The sequence below is a fragment of the Cydia amplana genome, chromosome 2 (assembly GCF_948474715.1).
Source record: "Cydia amplana chromosome 2, ilCydAmpl1.1, whole genome shotgun sequence".
Lineage (NCBI taxonomy): Eukaryota > Metazoa > Arthropoda > Insecta > Lepidoptera > Tortricidae > Cydia > Cydia amplana.
Window position 1 is genome coordinate 18,433,984 of NC_086070.1, and position 18,060 is coordinate 18,452,043.

The 18,060-nt window shown below is 39.0% G+C and overlaps 2 protein-coding genes across 3 annotated transcripts; one reads left to right on the forward strand and one right to left on the reverse strand.

The window, feature by feature from the left end:
• Positions 1-10,547: 10,547 nt before the first annotated feature.
• LOC134659694 (trypsin-like) lies at positions 10,548-15,565 on the forward strand. 2 transcript variants are annotated; one of them, XM_063515385.1, is made up of 6 exons: positions 10,548-10,719; positions 11,380-11,539; positions 12,857-13,019; positions 13,554-13,754; positions 13,980-14,154; positions 15,326-15,565. In XM_063515385.1, the coding sequence occupies exons 1-6, from the start codon at positions 10,548-10,550 to the stop codon at positions 15,445-15,447; spliced, it is 993 nt and encodes a 330-aa protein (XP_063371455.1). In that variant the 3' UTR covers positions 15,448-15,565. The 2 variants fall into 2 exon arrangements, with proteins under 2 accessions (XP_063371455.1, XP_063371462.1); XM_063515392.1 differs by lacking the exon at positions 15,326-15,565 and adding an exon at positions 15,182-15,319.
• Positions 15,566-16,219: 654 nt separating this feature from the next.
• LOC134659752 (uncharacterized) lies at positions 16,220-17,254 on the reverse strand. Its single transcript, XM_063515448.1, has one exon. The coding sequence runs from the start codon at positions 17,098-17,100 to the stop codon at positions 16,348-16,350; it is 753 nt and encodes a 250-aa protein (XP_063371518.1). The 5' UTR covers positions 17,101-17,254; the 3' UTR covers positions 16,220-16,347.
• Between the last annotated feature and the right edge of the window lie 806 nt (positions 17,255-18,060).

The following is an 18,060-nucleotide window of genomic DNA, read 5'->3' on the forward strand; positions in this document are numbered from 1 at the left end:
CACTTTCGATGCGGTAAGTAGGGCGAGTCATAAACTGCAAGGCCGTCGATTAACCAGCATTCGATCGTGTGAGTGTGCGCCTCTGAATCTGGCTAATATTATTAAGTTTAAGTACTTATTTTTTAATGATAAGTATAGGAGGCAAACGAGCAGACGAATCGCCCGATGATTGTAGGCCAGTTTTGAATAGCACGCCTCTCATTGCGGCATAGTCAATTAGGCCATTTTGGCCATTTTTGAAGGGCTCTAGCGCCTTAAAAAACAAAAATATCAAAAAAAGCAAAACTGTCCGACACAGATATTGACAATATTAATCTGTGTTGAAAAAATCATTGCTCTAGCTTCAAAACCCACGGAGAAAACAGTCGAGTACGTTTGTATGGAGAAATGACCACTCCTGTTGGCTCTTAAGTTGTTGGTATTTGGAATCGAAGATCGGTACTTACTAAGTCTTAATAAAATTAAGACTTGTTGATATTATGCTAGGGGCGGAAAACAATTTTTTTACACAAATAAGCTTTAACTAAGTAACTAGGTTGTCTTTTTCTCCATACCTAAATAAGGCTTACCTAGCTAAATGGAAACCTATACCTAAGTCTTAATGAAAACATATTTAGTACAAATATTTCTCGCTTAGCGCTTCTGGTCTCGAGTGATTTGGAATTAAGTAAACATTAGTCAGTCAGAACAACTGCAACCTTCAAAAACGTATCTGCGAGGACGAGGACGCTATTGTTTTTAGTCTGATGTAAGTGTTTTGAATTTTTACTCGAGACGTAATAAAATTATCTAAATCACATGATTAGTACATTTGTTTAACCCTGCGCAAAGACGATAACAAGGAACTATTTCCTGAACAAACAGCTCTATCTATTTATCTTCAAAGGGCATGTGGATAGCAACGTGCTCCTCACTACTCTCATGATTCTCATGAAACACTGCGTACTTAGCTGAATCACTTCCTCTGTTTTGAATAAACAAATCTAGCCTTAAGGTAGGTTCCGTTATGTTACGGAAACGTTTGCTAGATAAGGGCTTGTACCGAGGAAACCTTGAAGTAGACTAAAACAAAGCCCTGATTTATATTACGTACCTGTCTGCTAAAATAGTAAATTGTACGTACATTTTTCGATAAAATTACCTTTTTGACACTTCCTGCAGTAATGCGGACGACTGCAGCAGTATTGCAGCGCGACATTACTGTCGACAGCATTGATGCCGCAAATTTCAAAATAAATGTTGCTGCCTGGATTTTTGACATTTGCGGCAGTAAATTATAACCCGTAGTCAGGTAAAACAGGCCAGACAGAGCAGAGTCGGTAGGTTGTACTGTACCCCTTAATAAATTGCGCTATTAATCTTATACTCTAATATCTGTCTTCAGTTTCATGGAAAACAGTAAAAACATGTGGGCGTGTTGGAAAGGTCTGCCCTTGCAGCAGGTCCGTGGGCGTGGCGTGGAAAGAGCCGCGAAGACGACCAAGTGTGCCAAGGTGCCCTGCGCCCGTATGCCGATAACGCTGCAGCCTTCGGTGCATCACTATTGGAGCACTGGCTAGCGGGCGAGTTGCTGTCGAGTTTGCATTTTTAAATGATAACCATATATGTATGTAATTATGATGTGTGGTGTATTTTGGATGTAGCTAATAGTGGAGATGACTAAACGAGACTGAGAGGTGAGCGGTAGGCGTGGGAGGTGAAGGAGGGTGGTGTTTGAGGGGCCTGAGGTTGGGGCTTGACGGGTCAGGGTTTGAGGAGGACAGACGTGTGACGGTGAGTTGATGGGTCGGGGACTGAGGGGTCGAGAGATGAGAAGTTCAGGTTCGGAAGTTAAGGGTTCGTGGGTTAGGAGTTAAAGGTCTTGGGGTTGAGGGGTCGGGCACTGGCGGGTGAGGGATTAGAGGGTCAGGGACGGTGGGGTTCAGTGATCAGGGGTTGTGGGGTTGATGGATCGAGGGGTTGAGGGATTTAGTCATCGGTGGGGCGGAGGATCGATTTAGTGACAGGAGAATGGTTAGCTACTCTGGATGAGGACCGAATCGGACCCCCACACCTTGGCGTACCGTATCTGTACCGTGTTCGTATTATGTTCGATTACTTAGATAATATGGAAGGCAATCCACTGTACATACCTATAGTCGCATCTTTATCAAAGTGCATTTATTTAAAGTCATGGTAGGCTTCAAAATTTGGCTTCCTTTAAACATATCAGTTTGGTAACTAGGATAATATTTTATTATTTTATAATTTTTGAAGTCTGTTTTCTTTTTTTTTTTGCAAAGTTTTAAGTCGACACTCGCAAGTTTCGACACTGAACCAGTCATATATGATCAGATCAGACCGATGGTAGTAGTCTTTGTTAAGTTATTGATGTTTCATTGGAATATTAAAGCTGAATGCACCAGTGACACAGTTCATTTCCAATTAGGTCATTCTGACCTGCATGGAGGCTCGACCATGTGGTGTTCTTTTAAAGTGTCATTCAATAGAACTTACATAGAACTTACTAACTACGTAAACAAAAGTTACTAGTAAATTGACATACAGTGTTAATTTTAGTATGGCGGTTTGTTAACATAGTTAGCAAGTTCTATTGAATGACACTTTACTAAATCTTTTAATAATTTTAAAAACACATTTTTCAAATGTACATTTTTATATTAAAAATGTATTAAGCAAGTGTAGAATAGGTATATCTAGTATGTCGAGTATATCATTTTAGTGAAATAAACTATTACGACCAAATTAAATAAACGACGACTACCTATATTGAAATAGCAGATAATAAATAAAGAGTGTATTTAACCTATGTAGATATGTAGATACATACCGTATATACATATAGGTACAAGGGGCAAGCAAATTTATTTCACTTAAAAAGGTTTTCCACTTACCCAGGCTCTCAGTTAGCCACCTATAAATAAATTTCTGTCTCATTTACAGAGGGTTCCATTAATGGAGGTGAGAATAGAGGTTAGAGGTGGTTAAATAAGGTATTTTGTAAACATTATGTATACCTATATATGAATTGTAATCTTTAACAATAAAAAAGGTTAAATATTCCTTGTCCTATTGAACATTGAGAATTTTTTACTCTGTTTATAAAAAAATAGAATTTATTTTTGAATGATTTTACAAAGGATGGATTTTATCACATAAAATTTTATATAGTTTTAATACTTTTTTTTTCATATTACTTATCAAGAGAACCCGTTTCAATAGTTTTAAGTACTAAACTAACAAAACAAAACTTAAAGACGTTAAGACACAATATACCAGATGCGGAGTTTGTGGGTAGACTTAGAGTAATTAAACGAAAATTAATCTGCAATAACGTCCCAGCTAGAGAGGTCATAGATTGATGCTATCTCAGATACAGAGGTAAATTCCTATAACATTAAAAAAAAAACAATTGATCAAAAGTGTTTGTTCAAATATAGTCTCAGTAAAAGAGGTAAAATACGTCACTCTCTTTCTCATTTAATAGAGGTAAATGTGACTATAAAATCGAAAATACTAATCCCAGTTATAGAGGTTTGATTTAATTATCTCACTATCAGAGGTACTTAATTCAATGGCAAAGTGTCGGGATCGCACCATGAGTCCCAGCTATGGAGGTTTCCCACTTATCCAGGTCCCACTTAACCAAGTTTCACTGTATATAACGCAACGTGCCTAATATTTTTCTGATCAATGACCTAAATAAGCAGTATTTTCACCTTGGGCATGAACACTCCCTCCCTCACTACGCTCAGGATTTTATTTTCTATTCCCTCGCTACGCTGGGGATTTTATTGTAGCATACTTTTGGTTTGTTCAGTCAGTCAGTAAACATATATTTTTGCTCCCTTAAGGCAGAATCTATTTTTGTTGGTGGGATATCGTTATTTGTATTTGAGTCTGGGCACAGCCGTCTGGATAACGGGGTATATACCTACCTACATATGTAGTTATTGCTACAAGAAAAATCCTGTTATCGCGATTCTGGACTTTAGGTACACATAGGGTTTGCAATCCGGATCCGAAATGTATGAAATTATCCGGATCTGGATCCGGATCCGCGGATCTTCGCATACATTTCAGATCCGTCGCCGCGCCGTGCAAACCCTAGGTACACAGAACGGCCCCATCTATTATAATCATAAATCATAATCCACCATACTTTCTATACTTCTTTTGAATATAGGAAGCGAGCATGAAGTAGGAGGCAGCACAGGGGGCCCTGTTGATTAGCGCGAAGTAATGACAAATGACAAGTTCAATTTTTTCATACAGGTTATACAGAGAGGTAACGCTGCCAGTGTCATGGGGTCCATGCCGCAGTCTAACTTATTAGAAGGGGTTATTCTCTGTATAATTGATTAGGTTTTTTGTAGGTAAGAATATTTTATAGTTTGTGTTTTTATTTTATTTCTAGATTTCATTCAAGTTTTAAATATCTCGCAATAAAATTTAGGTTACTGGTTGGCCGACCTACAACGTGCATCGGAGCGTGCGTGAACTGTAGAGAGCAACACTAGAGATGCCCCGAATAGTGGTTTTGGCCGAATACCGAATATTCAGCCCCTCTCTCGGCCGAATACCGAATATTCGGATCCCGGATCCCGGATCTAGGGTAGAGCGAGTGGAGCGGCCGCTCTAGGAGCCGGATGGCAAGGGGGGCGCCAAAATGGCAATGAGAAAAAAAAGTTTTAAATACGCGAGTGTGGCGAGGGGGGGGGGGGGGGGGGGGTTGGAAAATACGCTTGAAAACTTCAACGAAGGGCGCCAAAACCCGATTTCGCTCTACCCTGATCAAAGGCTCGGGCCGGCACTGATTCGGCGACCGAATATTCGGCATGACATGCGAACATTTTGAGTCACAATTATTATGAAAACTCATCGCTAACAAAGCTCAACGTTAGGTGACGTTAGCTAAGATATTTTTGTTGAACAGCATTAATGAATAGAGTCAAAACAAAACAGACTCATGATAAAAGTAAAATGTTTTTTAATCAATAAATGCTCAAAAAAGGGTCTTCGTATTTAACAACTTTCCAAGAACACATTCTAAATATACCTACATAGTTTTTGGTTATTTTTATTATGCAATTTTTTTTTAAGTAGGTGCAACAGATATTCGGTGGTCGGCCGAATAGTAGGCAACTTTCGGCCGAATACCTACCGAATATTCGGCAAAGTGGCCGAAGAGGCCGAATAGTTGCCAAATATTCGTGGCATCTCTAGGCAACACCCCCTTTAAGCGTTAATTTGCATTCAGGGGCCCCAAATATCGAAAAATAGAATATGGTAATCGCTCTTGCATATTGACAGCAAAGATTTTTGATTCTTAGGTGTCGCAAAGTGGCAGACCATCCAACGAATATAGCCCTCAGGAATGCAAAAATAATGCAGAATGGAAAGTCTTGTTGCACAACCTCGCGTGTTCGCGTCCCTCAGTCACGATCACGAGGAAACTAAGAAGAAGAAAAGCCTTATGGTCCCCAAGTGACTTGATAGCGCCTACAAAAATAAATTTGCAGCGGTTTGCACGCAAATCCCTATTACCTACCTACGAAGCAATCAGGCGCATAGCGTCGTATTTATTTTATAAGTAGAAAAATATGATACATGAAAACTTTACATAGCAGTAACACTAGCAGACACAAACAATGATGACATTGAGACTGACTGCGTTCTATTAAATGTTGGGGGGAGTCTTATTATTGGTAGATGGTACTGACACGACACACAGATTTGAATTACAGATGCATATTGCCTTACGACACCTCTGTAACTAATTAAATTTACAAGTAAAAGACCCGTGACCTACTGTTAAAGGCATAGCAATTAGGCTGCTAAGATATTCTCTTACTTACTGTCTTGTAAGTACCTACGTATACATATATTAAGATTCGGTACCGTCGTTTTGTTAACGACACCAGCCTGACGGGGTATAAGAATATTAATTAATTATCAAATCAATAATGAAATTGATAAGATGCTGTCAGCTTGGCAGTTTTTTTCTTCCGAATGAATTTTTTTGCGGACTTTACGCCCTTTCACGCCATTCACGCTTTGCTGTACTTTAATCCTCAAAAGTAGTCAAGACGAAACATACGAGCCCAATCACGAGTTGATGATATTATCAATAGTGAGCTACTAGTAGGAAAGAATCAACCTTTAAGATTTGATTAAATTGTTTATTTTACTATTTAAGTAGTTTAATAGAGCTGGCAGCTTCCTCGCACAGAGAATAAGTATTGCGAATATTGCGATACAGCGAGGAAATGCTGCTAACATCTACGGTACAAAATGCCGCAGGGGGATAGATCCTATAGTTAGGTAGGTATTTATTTTAAGATTGGTCTTATTTATTTAAATATTTTGTTTTTAAATTTTATAGTCATTTAATTCTGTTTTATTTATAGGTAGGTAGGTACTTAATATTAAGTTTGTAAATGCTAATTAAAAGTGTCTACTTATTTGAAAAAAAGTAGTTCGTTACAAGTAAATTATAAGATTTATAAGGGTTAGATAATAGTGTGTCATCCAATTTATGGCACAGAAAAGTAAATGGCACAGTAAAATATTTGGAGATGTCTTCGTACTGTCAAAATAAAAGTAGAATTGCATCCCTGACTCTAGCTGACGGGTTCCTGAAGGAAGGCTTTACTCAAGCAAGGCTACTCAAACTATAATTATTAAATGTATTAAACACACTTGTTAGATATAATAGGTAGGTACCTATCAACATTACTGATTACGCTACAAACTAAACTGTTGCATGTGGCTGAAATCAATTTGAATCCCTCATGATTGTCATGCATGCTACAATTACACCATTAGAAGATAATAATTGTAGTTAATTTGTGGTATATCTGTGCATGGAATGCATGGTGGTTGTCGAAGCCGCATAAAACTGCGTGCGGGTGGGTTTGCGGCACACACGCGGCACATTTGGAAGTGTTGCCAGGACCAGTGAAAGTGGACAGCATTTCCTTGGTCCGTTCAGTGTGCCCACGGAATCGCGAGGAGCGTGTTGCGCCATTGCGTGCCTTTTTCAAACGAACCGTTAGATTAAAAGTGTGAGTTGACTTAGTGTTTTGTTTTTCAAGAAAATATTGATGTGAGTGCTCAATGGTATCGATTTAGCGGTATAAAAAGGTACCATGTGATGCTTTTTTTTTTCTGTTGGTAAATCCCATCGTCGACTGCCAATTTAGGAATCCACATTTAAAAACAAGAATTTCCTAAATATGATAATTACTATGGGCCTCCTGTTGTTTTGAGGTCTCCTGATTGAATGTGATTCTTTTTTCAAATTAGGATAGTGATAGTAATAATCATCATACATATTAATTAGGCACCTATTACAGTTCCAACCATCCAGTGGCATTAACTAAAGTCTTATTTTTTTATTCGGTAGACTAAAATGACATTTCTTAGTATGAACATCATGTGTCATTTCATACTATGAAATGTCATTTTAGTCTACCGAATAAAAAAATAGACTTTAAATCTAATGAACTTTAGTGTAGGTAACGTAGTGTACTCTGTGAAGCTTATTTTTTTACTTAATTGTTTGTTTGCAACACAACTTTTCAACACAAATCAAAGTTTTGTCAAAAGTGGATTTAATGCCGAAGACGACGATACATTTGTTTTGCAAAACGGTAAAACGATTAGCTCTCATTTTTAGGTAGGCACTTACAGCCTATGTCTACTAAAGCATTGTTAAAATTAATCCGGATAAAAATTAATAGATTTTTTTTTTCTAGGCGTCCAGGGATTTCCAAAATGTACATGCGGTTGTTGAGCTATATTTACTTGCCTTATTTTATCACTAAAACTGATAGTTAATAACTATTAGAGCTCCCTACGTTTAAAAACACGGATAATAATAAATATTATTAACTACCTACTTTTAACTTCTCTAACATCTTTATTAAATTTTCACTTTTTTCCTGTCACCTACATACTTAGATCTGCACATACACCTTTACCTAGATCTATTGCCCTAAACATAAAACCTAAACGAGTGCAACTTTCTTTTCCGTTTAATGCAGTATAGGGGAACAGGAAAATACAGAACTCTTATTCCCAACGCGACCGAGGGCCTATCGTCTCAAACAATCCATTTAATACGTGATCTCGTGACCTGTAACAAGTATAAGTGGTCAGAGATCATGAATACTGGCCCGCATTAGGCGATCGTTCGGTAGGTATGCTATAAGAACAATGGAAATGGAAGCTCTCTACGGGAGTCAGGCGTGCGTACGCATACCAATCGGGAAGAGGCGCCCACGCCGCGCCGGCGCACTGGACAGTGGAAACATGGCGTTTTGACTAGGTCAATGTCGTTTAAACTTCGATTCTAAAAAGGGCTTATTTAGAAAAAAACTATTTTAATATATTTTTCTCTACACCTAGAAGTCTCTTCTTAATCGATTTCGGTGATGCGGCGGTGTAATTTGATAGTTAAAACCCCTAGAACTGTCTCATTTTTATCGAATCTGAGATCTCATGCATGCCATGAGATGTGATCCACAAAAATCTATGGAACGCTTCGATTGTAAGTGTCCTCAATGTAAGCACTATTAAATTTAATTGACTTTGACTTAAAAACTGAGTGCAAATCTCGCAGAAACAGGTCTGTCAGTCAACGGTATGCTAATGAGGCTGGTAGCGGTACATACAAGTATATCGCCTCAGGGTGCTTGACCTGTGTCCTTCCCCACATCTCGCTAAATCAACAAAAAAATCTTTACAAACTTCATAAGTCTTGGCATTGAAAGATTCATTTGATGCTATATCGATCGATCTATAAATACCTACCTGCACCATCAATAATGCAAATAGGCAAATAGAGGCAAAAAGATGCAAGAGTCCGTCTAAGCTAACTCTGTCCTGACAAGTGTGAAATTGATATTATAAACGTTAAAATTTCATAGGAAATTTGAAGTTTATGGTGATACTTCCACATCCTGTCACTGCAAAGTTAGTTTGGTCCGACTCGACCTCTGGACCCCGCGGCAACTAGGGGACCCGGCTCCTGAGAAGTTACCTATTCCAAGTTATTAGGTGAAAGCGTCGCGGACTTAATTCGAACTCAGCTAAGTCGTAATTTACCTCTAAATCTACATACCTACGCATATATACGACGGGCGTTCAAAATATTCTCGGTATTGATATCTTACGACCTCTTCTAAAATTTCTTTCGTTACTGACCGCTAAGGTTTATTCATTGACATTAAAAAAAAGTATAATTCGAACCGAGATGGTCTTTTGTTTTTCTGCAATTGCTGAACAAACATGAACATCATGTGCGAATTGACAATGTTAACTAAATTAGAACATCGATGCGTGATAAAATTCTTGACAAAACAGGGTAAAAATCAAAAAACCATAAAAGAGGAAATGGATTGTGTTTACCGTGAGTCTGCTCCTTCTTTATCTACCATTCAAAAGTGGTCAAGCGAGTTTAAACGCGGAAGGGAGAGTATTGAAGATGACCCTAGACCTGGCCGGCCTGTAGTAGCTACTTCACAAGAAAATATTGATAAAGTGGAAAACTTATATTGGAAGATGGTCGAGTGAAGGTAAAATCTATAGCACAAGTAACCAATCTCTCTATTGGTACCGTACATGATATTATACATGACCATCTTAATATGTCAAAAGTAAGTGCAAGATGGGTTCCGCGAATGCTGACTCGGCTTCAAAAAGACATGCGTGTAGCTTGTTGTTCCGATTTTATTGACCTGTGCGGTGAAAATCCTGATGAGGTGCTGCAAAGAATAGTTACTGGAGATGAAACCTGGGTTCATCATTATGACCCAGAGAGTAAACAAGAGTCCATGCAGTGGCACATTAAGGGTTCAGCTCATCCCAAGAAGTTCAAGGTCATCCCTTCAGCTGGCAAGGTCATGGCCACGATATTTTGGGATTGTGAAGGAGTATTACTAATCGATTATAAAGAAAAAGGTGTAAATATCACAGGACAGTACTACGCTAACATTCTACGTCAATTAAAGGATGTAATTAAAGAAAAGAGGCGAGGAAAGTTAACCAAAGGTATTCTGCTTCTGCATGACAACGCCCCCGTCCATACTGCTCATATTGCCAAGGCAGCTATTGTTGAATGTGGGTTTAAAACTGTTACTCACCCACCGTATAGTCCGGACTTAGCCCTCAGCGACTTCTTTTTGCTCCCCAATCTTAAAAAGGATCTGCGTGGAAATAAATTTTCTGACGATGAAGCATTGAAGGCGGCAGTGGAGGAGCATTTTTACACGAAAGATAAAAAATATTTTTACGAGGGATTAAAAAAAATAATTGATCGATCTTTTAAGTGTATGAACATAGGGGGGGAGTATATTGAAAAATAAAAATATCAAACTTTTCGTACTTGTTTGTTTTCATTCTCATACCGAGAATATTTTGAACACCCCTCGTACCTATAAACAATAGACACTTGATCCCAAACAATAAATACGAGTATAATCCTAAAATCCTATAGAAAATATTCATATATGATCCTTAATATTTATTTCAGACTGTACAATATGCGGTGGTTCCTACTAGTATGCTTAGTGGGGGTTGCAAGCGGACATCCCGCCGAGGCACCGAAAGAGGGGGAAAAGGGCTTCATTGACTGGATAAACAGTATTTTGGGAACCCCCACCACCACCACGCTGCGTCCTACACAGGACCCTCCGGATGACTGCCCGTCTTGCCGTAAGGATAACCTTAACTTAAGTGGCTGTTCCTGTATAGGTACATTTTATACCTCTAGAAAGCTAGAAAAGGGATGAAAGCTTCATCCATCTCTCATCGCCGCCACCATGATTGTTCGTCATATATTCTTCTAAATTGCTCGTCAGCGGTCTTTATGTTAGAAGATATAATATTTAAGCCACATCGTGTAGGTACTTCGAGCTCAAAACTGTTTATAACTGAATTAATTCTTAAGTGGCTATGCAATTTTGCAGCTGGGAGTTGCCACGTTGTAGCCGAACTCCCGTTATAGTTACAATACAATGTGATTATTTGTCATGTTACATAAATGATGTAAAATTTTGATTTTGAATGATAAATATTTGATAACGTTCATTTGGATTTGATTTGTAGGTAATGTTTTACAGTTCAACTTTCCTCGCTTGGGTGGGGTGAAATAATGTTTTTTTTTTGTATTTCACTCGGTAGCAACGTTTCTTTTTTAACCCTCGTGCCTTGAAACCCTGGCAACGCTCAAGATTCTACTTTTAGAACCACACGCTAAGCACGTAGTTCAATTTTGAATCTTTTCGTGCTCGGGTATCAATATTAGCACGAAGAGTTAAACAACAACTTTGCCCCCTTGTAAAACAAATGTTAACTACTTATATTGTGTCTCAGAATGCGGCGTACCGACACGCTCGCGCATCGTCGGCGGCTACGAGACCAAGGTCCTGGAGCTGCCCTGGATGGCGGCGCTCATGTACAACGGCCGCTTCTACTGCGGCGGCTCGCTCATCAACGACTTCTACATCTTGACCGCCGCCCACTGCACGAGCGGGTATGTCCAAAGCCGGAGACATGTAGCGCGACAGTTATATCGTTTACTAGCGACCCGTCCCGGCTACGCACGGGTTAACAAATTATACATAAACCTTCCTCTTGAATCAATCTATTTAAAAAAACCGCATCAAAATCCGTTGCGTAGTTTTAAAGATCTTATCATACAATTCATACATAGGGACCGACAGACAGCGGGAAGCGACTTTGTTTTACACTATGTAGTGATAGTAGGTATCTTCCTAGCACCCCGTGTTGCATTGTTTCCAACGCAACTAAGTCCTTATCTCGAATTTAGTCTAACCACTCATTTGACTAGTTTTTGGAAGCTAGCTGAAACCTGATGATTCATTTAACTCAAGTTTGTTGTTTTCAACCGAATTAAAAAAGCGGCCAAGTGCGAGTCGGACTCGCCCATGAAGGGTTCCGTATTTAGGCGATTTATGACGTATAAAAAAAAACTACTTACTAGATCTCGTTCAAACCAATTTTCGGTGGAAGTTTACATGGTAATGTACATCATATATTTTTTTTAGTTTTATCATTCTCTTATTTTAGAAGTTACAGGGGGGGGGACACACATTTTACCACTTTGGAAGTGTCTCTCGCGCAAACTATTCAGTTTAGAAAAAAATGATATTAGAAACCTCAATATCATTTTTGAAGACCTATCCATATATACCCCACACGTATGGGTTTGATGAAAAAAAAAATTTTGAGTTTCAGTTCGAAGTATGGGGAACCCCAAAAATTTATTGTTTTTTTTTCTATTTTTGTGTGGAAATCTTAATGCGGTTCACAGAATACATCTACTTACCAAGTTTCAACAGTATAGTTCTTATAGTTTCGGAGAAAAGTGGCTGTGACATACGGACGGACAGACAGACGGACAGACGGACAGACAGACAGACAGACAGACATGACGAATCTATAAGGGTTCCGTTTTTTGCCATTTGGCTACGGAACCCTAAAAAGGAGGAGGTTCTCAAGCCGTCGTATTGTTTTTTTTTTTTGAGTGTAGACAGATGTTCAAGTTGCGGAAAGTTATCAAAAAATTTGAAAAGTTATGACCAATGCGGATAACGTTCTTTTTATCAAATTTCCCAGATTTCTGAGATCTATGCGCACGGTCAATAAAACCATCTGCTAAATTAGCAATAAAATAACGTGTGTCTTAAACTACTATTAGGTAGGTAAACTGTTACTATTTGTAGTAGCTACATAGATATTCGTATTTCGTAGGTATACTAGCCGGATAGATGTCCTAGGCTCAATATAAACGTAGCTACATACCTGTAAACCGCTTATGTTCTTCTAGATTCCGCAAGGAGAGAATAACCGTGCGTTTGCTAGAGCACGACCGCTCCATGCCCAACGAGACGAAGACCATAGACCGCGGCGTGCAGGCCATCATCCGCCACCTGCGCTACAACCCGGGCACCTACGACAACGACATCGCCTTGCTGAAGCTTGATCAGAGGGTACACTGTGAACATTCATTACTACTGTTAATTTTTCACTCCCCAATGGTGTATAATTTAAAAACTGTAAAGTTAGGTACGGCGGACTTTAATGACGACCGGTCTGGCCTAGTGAATAGTGACCCTGCCTGTGAAACCGATGGTCCTGGGTTCGAATCATTGGCATTTATTTGTGTGATGAACAAACTATTGGTTCCTGAGTCATGGGTGTATTCTAAGTATATATTTATCTTTCATTAATATGTGACTTTCCATCACAGATAAGGATCTTTTTATCTGAAATTCCAACAGAAATTTTGACAGAATGGTCCTTATTGCACATGAAGCATAAGGACCCTTCTCTCATGAAAAGCCACATTAATTGCAATTAACTTGAATAGGTACCAGATGAGGCTCAATGTTACTTTACTGTGAACTCTACACTACTAAGTACTATTATAAAGATGAAAAAGTCTTAAAAGAAATGTTCTCACAGTCTGAACCGTTTTCATTGCTCAATTGCTCATGAGAGTAATTAGTGAAATATATTTGTAGGTAGATCTGAGCAAAGCCGTGAAACGTCTGCGCAACGATCCCGAGAGCTCAGGCGAGGAGGGCAACGACGAGGAGGATCTGCCGGGGCTGCGGCCCGTCTGTCTCGCAAGTCCGGGCCTGTCCTACTCCAACTACTCAGGGCTGGCCTCCGGCTGGGGCACCACTACGGAGGGCGGATCCGTCTCTAATTCCTTGCAGGAGGTAAGAGCTAGGAGAGAAAGAGAAGGAGCAGCGGGAACATGTGCCTCGCGAACCTTCATCAGTCCTACAGCAATTATTCATCCCTGGCTTCCAACCGGGCCACCACTTTTGAATGAGGAGGATACGTGTGCATAAGAGGGAACTAAAATTGATTGAGTTAATAATTATATGAAGGAAGACAGTTCGAAAAAGCAGAATCAAATACAAACCTGGCAAATTTTTCAGGTGTCCGTGCCTATAATCTCGAACGCAGAGTGCCGAAAGACGGCATACAAGCAGCGAATCACGGACAACATGCTATGCGCAGGTGAACCCGAGGGTGGGCGGGACGCCTGCCAAGGCGACTCAGGCGGCCCGCTGCACATCCTCAACACGGACAACAACGTTCTGCAGGAAGTCGGTCAGTAATACGGCTCGTAGTCTCGATGTAATCAAACAAAACAAACGGACAAGTAATTATCGCGGCCAATCACGGGTAAAATTACGGCCGTGGGTGTGGCGCCGGCTAATAGGGCTTCAACGGGGATACCAATTATTGGTATCACCAATTTTATCCAGGATATTATATCCTGCTGGAAGTTGGTCAGAAGTCAGAACTTTCAAATGATACGGCACGGCACGCAGTATCGAACGCACAGAGCTGATATAAAATTAAGCCCTGCTGGAAGGTAAGTTCACTCACTTAGGGTACTTGGTTGAAGAACGGCCTCAATTTTTTGAGCAACATAACTTTAACTAATAAACACTAGAAGCGCTAACATTAATGGCGAAGCATTGAGATATTATCTAAGTAAAAATGGATTTAGTTTTGCATGTTCACTGTGCAAAAAAACAAGGCGATCAACAAGTGAAACGGCTTTTTATAAGAGCGCAACGGCCAATTAGTTAATTAATACCGGTGAAGTTAGGAAGTCCCCTTCCTGGTTCCGCATTTCGCTATGATTGCAAGTCTAATTAACCTTTTGATCACTAATGTTCGTCAGCCGTGAGGCGCTAATATATTATCTTTTATTATAAGAAGTGATGACGATCGGTCTTATCAAGTTATCATCTTAAGACCGCCATAGATATGGCATCACCAACGTTTGAACAAAGTTTAATTTTTATAGGCATCTTTCATTTCAATAAGTAACAATTAACGTAGAATATGTAGGTACCTAATCCACAACGATTTATAATGCGATTACCTGCTGATCCAAATGATTCTGAGCGCAGGTTAGCTGTTGGTATAGATTTATTATAGCAGGCGTAGGTACGGGATGGAGGCAGACCAATTACCTGTGAGTTTTTCTTGAGGAACCACAAGATGAGGTTTTTCAAGAAAGGAGGGAACAGATCGGCAGCGTAAATGTGAGTTATGGTGAGCGCTTACACTTGTCAGGCTATGAGCTCGTGGTATAGACAGGTAATTTGTGCATGTTTTGCAGGCATTGTGTCATGGGGCGAGGGTTGCGCGCGCCCTAACAAGCCAGGCGTGTACACGCGCGTGAACCGCTACCTGTCGTGGCTGCGCCGACAAACGCGCGACGCCTGCTACTGCACCTAGAGGAGCTAATGTGGCGCTGTTGCAGGTATCGTGTCGTGGGGCGAGGGCTGCGCGCGGCCAGACCGGCCCGGCGTGTATACGCGCGTCAACCGCTACCTCACCTGGATACGCAGCAATACGCGCGACGCCTGCTATTGCACGGACTAGTTTGCATACCTACCAAGTCCATCTGAGAGGACATGACAAATAAACAATCTAACCTTGGAGGAAATATCCTCATGTCTCATAAACATCAGTGATAAAGTAAATGTAAGAAATCCTTAATAACTCCTACAGTAGCTGTACCAGCTATTAACTTACAAAGGTCAATAGTTTTACAATAATTTTATAAATATTTATAATTTTATTCTTTATTAAATTGAATTAGTTTTCCCTTTCCTACATAAATATTTTGTAAATATTTATTTTTAAATTTTGTGTCCGTTTTATTAGTACTTTCCTCTTGGAGGTTTGATTTTGTAAGTTTGCTAGTTAGGCAATCTTTAATGTGGGTTGTACAAAATGTCTATAAGCCTTATAAACTGTTTTGTAATAAAGCTCTCTATTTAAATGTATATATTAATTATTAAATTATAGAATGTTAATGATGTTTTATTTAAGGTTTCTAATCAAATAAAACATGTTTGTTTTGTTTGTCCCATAATTTATTGAAACTATAACCCTAGTCACACAAGCCTTAATTATTAGCACAAAACTTTAAATTTATTTTAAAAACTAAGAGGAAGAAATTTGTATTGAGACTATCTTCAAATCCCCCACTAAGATAATCAGTCCTAAAAATTAAAGATAACAATTAGCTTTCAAATAGTAATAATTTGTTTAAATTTTGGAATAGGGTCATTTCATTTTGGAATATTAAATAATTGATTCTATTGGTTTACCTAAATCTTTGAATTAGATTGTTTTTCACATTAGTACCAAATCAGATATTATTAGATTAGGCAAATAAAAATAAATATGCATTACTAGTTTTCGTGGCTCTTCCAGTGAACTCTTATAATGCTAATACTTACGGAATTTTATTATAGTTAATAACATTAGCAAGTACTAGTAAAAATTTCTAAAGATAGAGCTAAATTCTGAAAAGACATTGCCGTAGTTGGCAGGAGAAAATGAATCCATTGCTGTAGTAAGTCCCCTCGGGTCAGGTTCTGTAGTAGTAATTGTTTCCTCAACAACTCCATTGCCATCTTTGACAATTCTTTTAGTCTCCTTTGAACCATCTGGTTTAGTAATGCTAGTCGTAATTATGGTTCGGCAGAACGACCTTCCCTGCACAAGGTCACTGTTGAAGTGAGTTGTAGGGGACTTATTTTCATCATCTTTCTGTTTTAACAACCCTGCTATGTCTTGTGAAGAGATCTTACCATCCAAATCGATATCTTCCTTATCATGTTGATTTCTATTGTTGTGGTAGCCTGGTTTCAGGTAATAGTCTCTGATATTCTTGCTGTCAAATTGATCTGGCTCTGCAGGAAGCAGGATAGCCGGCGTGTTAGTGGACGATTCGGTATGCCCGTTCTCAAAGTCTTGTATAAACGTCTTCATGTCTCCGAAGATAGAGCCAAACGCCTGAAACATGTCGTGCATCTGTCGAGCGATGTCGCTGTGTATGTCGCGCGGGTCGGAGAACACGTTGAAATCTTCGCGGTGTTCATCTAGGTACGTGCGCGAGTAAAGCTCGTCTCCATCGTCGTCGTCGTCGTCTCCCCAAATCGGGTTCCGAAAATCGTTTCTCGGTGGCTCCTGGCCGATGCCTAGAAATGATCGTAGCTTATCCATGAAGGGGATGTTGGTCATTGTGGATTTAACCTTGCGATTTTAGTCAGTTGAAGTCCTTGTGTTTTTATTGGTTTTGGCTTATGTTAAATTGCGCAACAAACAAAAAGCTTACCGACATGACATGACTTCATGACAGCTGGATGTCACTGTGACAGATAGCAAGGGTACGTTCAATTTTAATCGATATCGCTTGCCACACCTTGCTATATAATAGCCATAACACACTACCGCACCGCGACCTTGATGCGGTGCGATATTGTGTTGCTGCTTTAAAAACGCTTTGACACGTTATTTGTATAAAGATGCAAGCAAATCTCGTCCTTATGGTAAGCGACCAAGTGGGACCTTTGACTAGACTTCGACACATATATTTTTTTACATTAAAGTAATAAAATAGAGTTTCACGGATTTCACCATGTTTTCACTTCTTATAATTCTTGATATTGTGTCAAAAAATGTTATATTAAATACATCTACATCATTACTATTGATAGGTCTTTTTTTACAATAAAGCTTCATATTTTTTTTTTTTTTTTAATGGCGTTTATTACAGTAGCCAGTGTCATGTCGATATGTATATGACACCGTAAGATTGTGAACCCGTTAGTTTATAATCTAACTTATCTAACGTAGGTTAGGTTAGGTTAGTTTATAATCTCCCTACCGTCAGTTTATAATTTAACTAGCGAGATTATAATCTGACGAGTGTTTACAATTTTACGGTGACATATATAAATCGAAAATTTAGAAATTATAATGAGATAATTAATAATAGTTGCTGATTTCAAAAATGGTATATATCAAAGTTTCAATTTATTAAGTTCACAGAAAGAACATGTTATATTAAATACATCTACATCATTACTATTGATAGGTCATTTTTTACAATAAAGCTTCATATTATATTACTAAAAATAGTGAAACTTGCAGCTACTTGATATTTCACATAAATTGATCGGATTGGCTTGATTTCATTCA

Bases quoted from the DNA above. Each gene is read 5' to 3' on its own strand.
- LOC134659752 (XM_063515448.1), bottom strand. From the start codon at position 17,100: ATGACCAACATCCCCTTCATGGATAAGCTACGATCATTTCTAGGCATC.
- LOC134659694 (XM_063515385.1), top strand. From the start codon at position 10,548: ATGCGGTGGTTCCTACTAGTATGCTTAGTGGGGGTTGCAAGCGGACAT. The intron at 10,720-11,379 runs GTAAGGATAACC...ATTGTGTCTCAG, and splicing joins GGATGACTGCCCGTCTTGCC to AATGCGGCGTACCGACACGC. The intron at 14,155-15,325 runs GTCAGTAATACG...GCGCTGTTGCAG, and splicing joins CAACGTTCTGCAGGAAGTCG to GTATCGTGTCGTGGGGCGAG.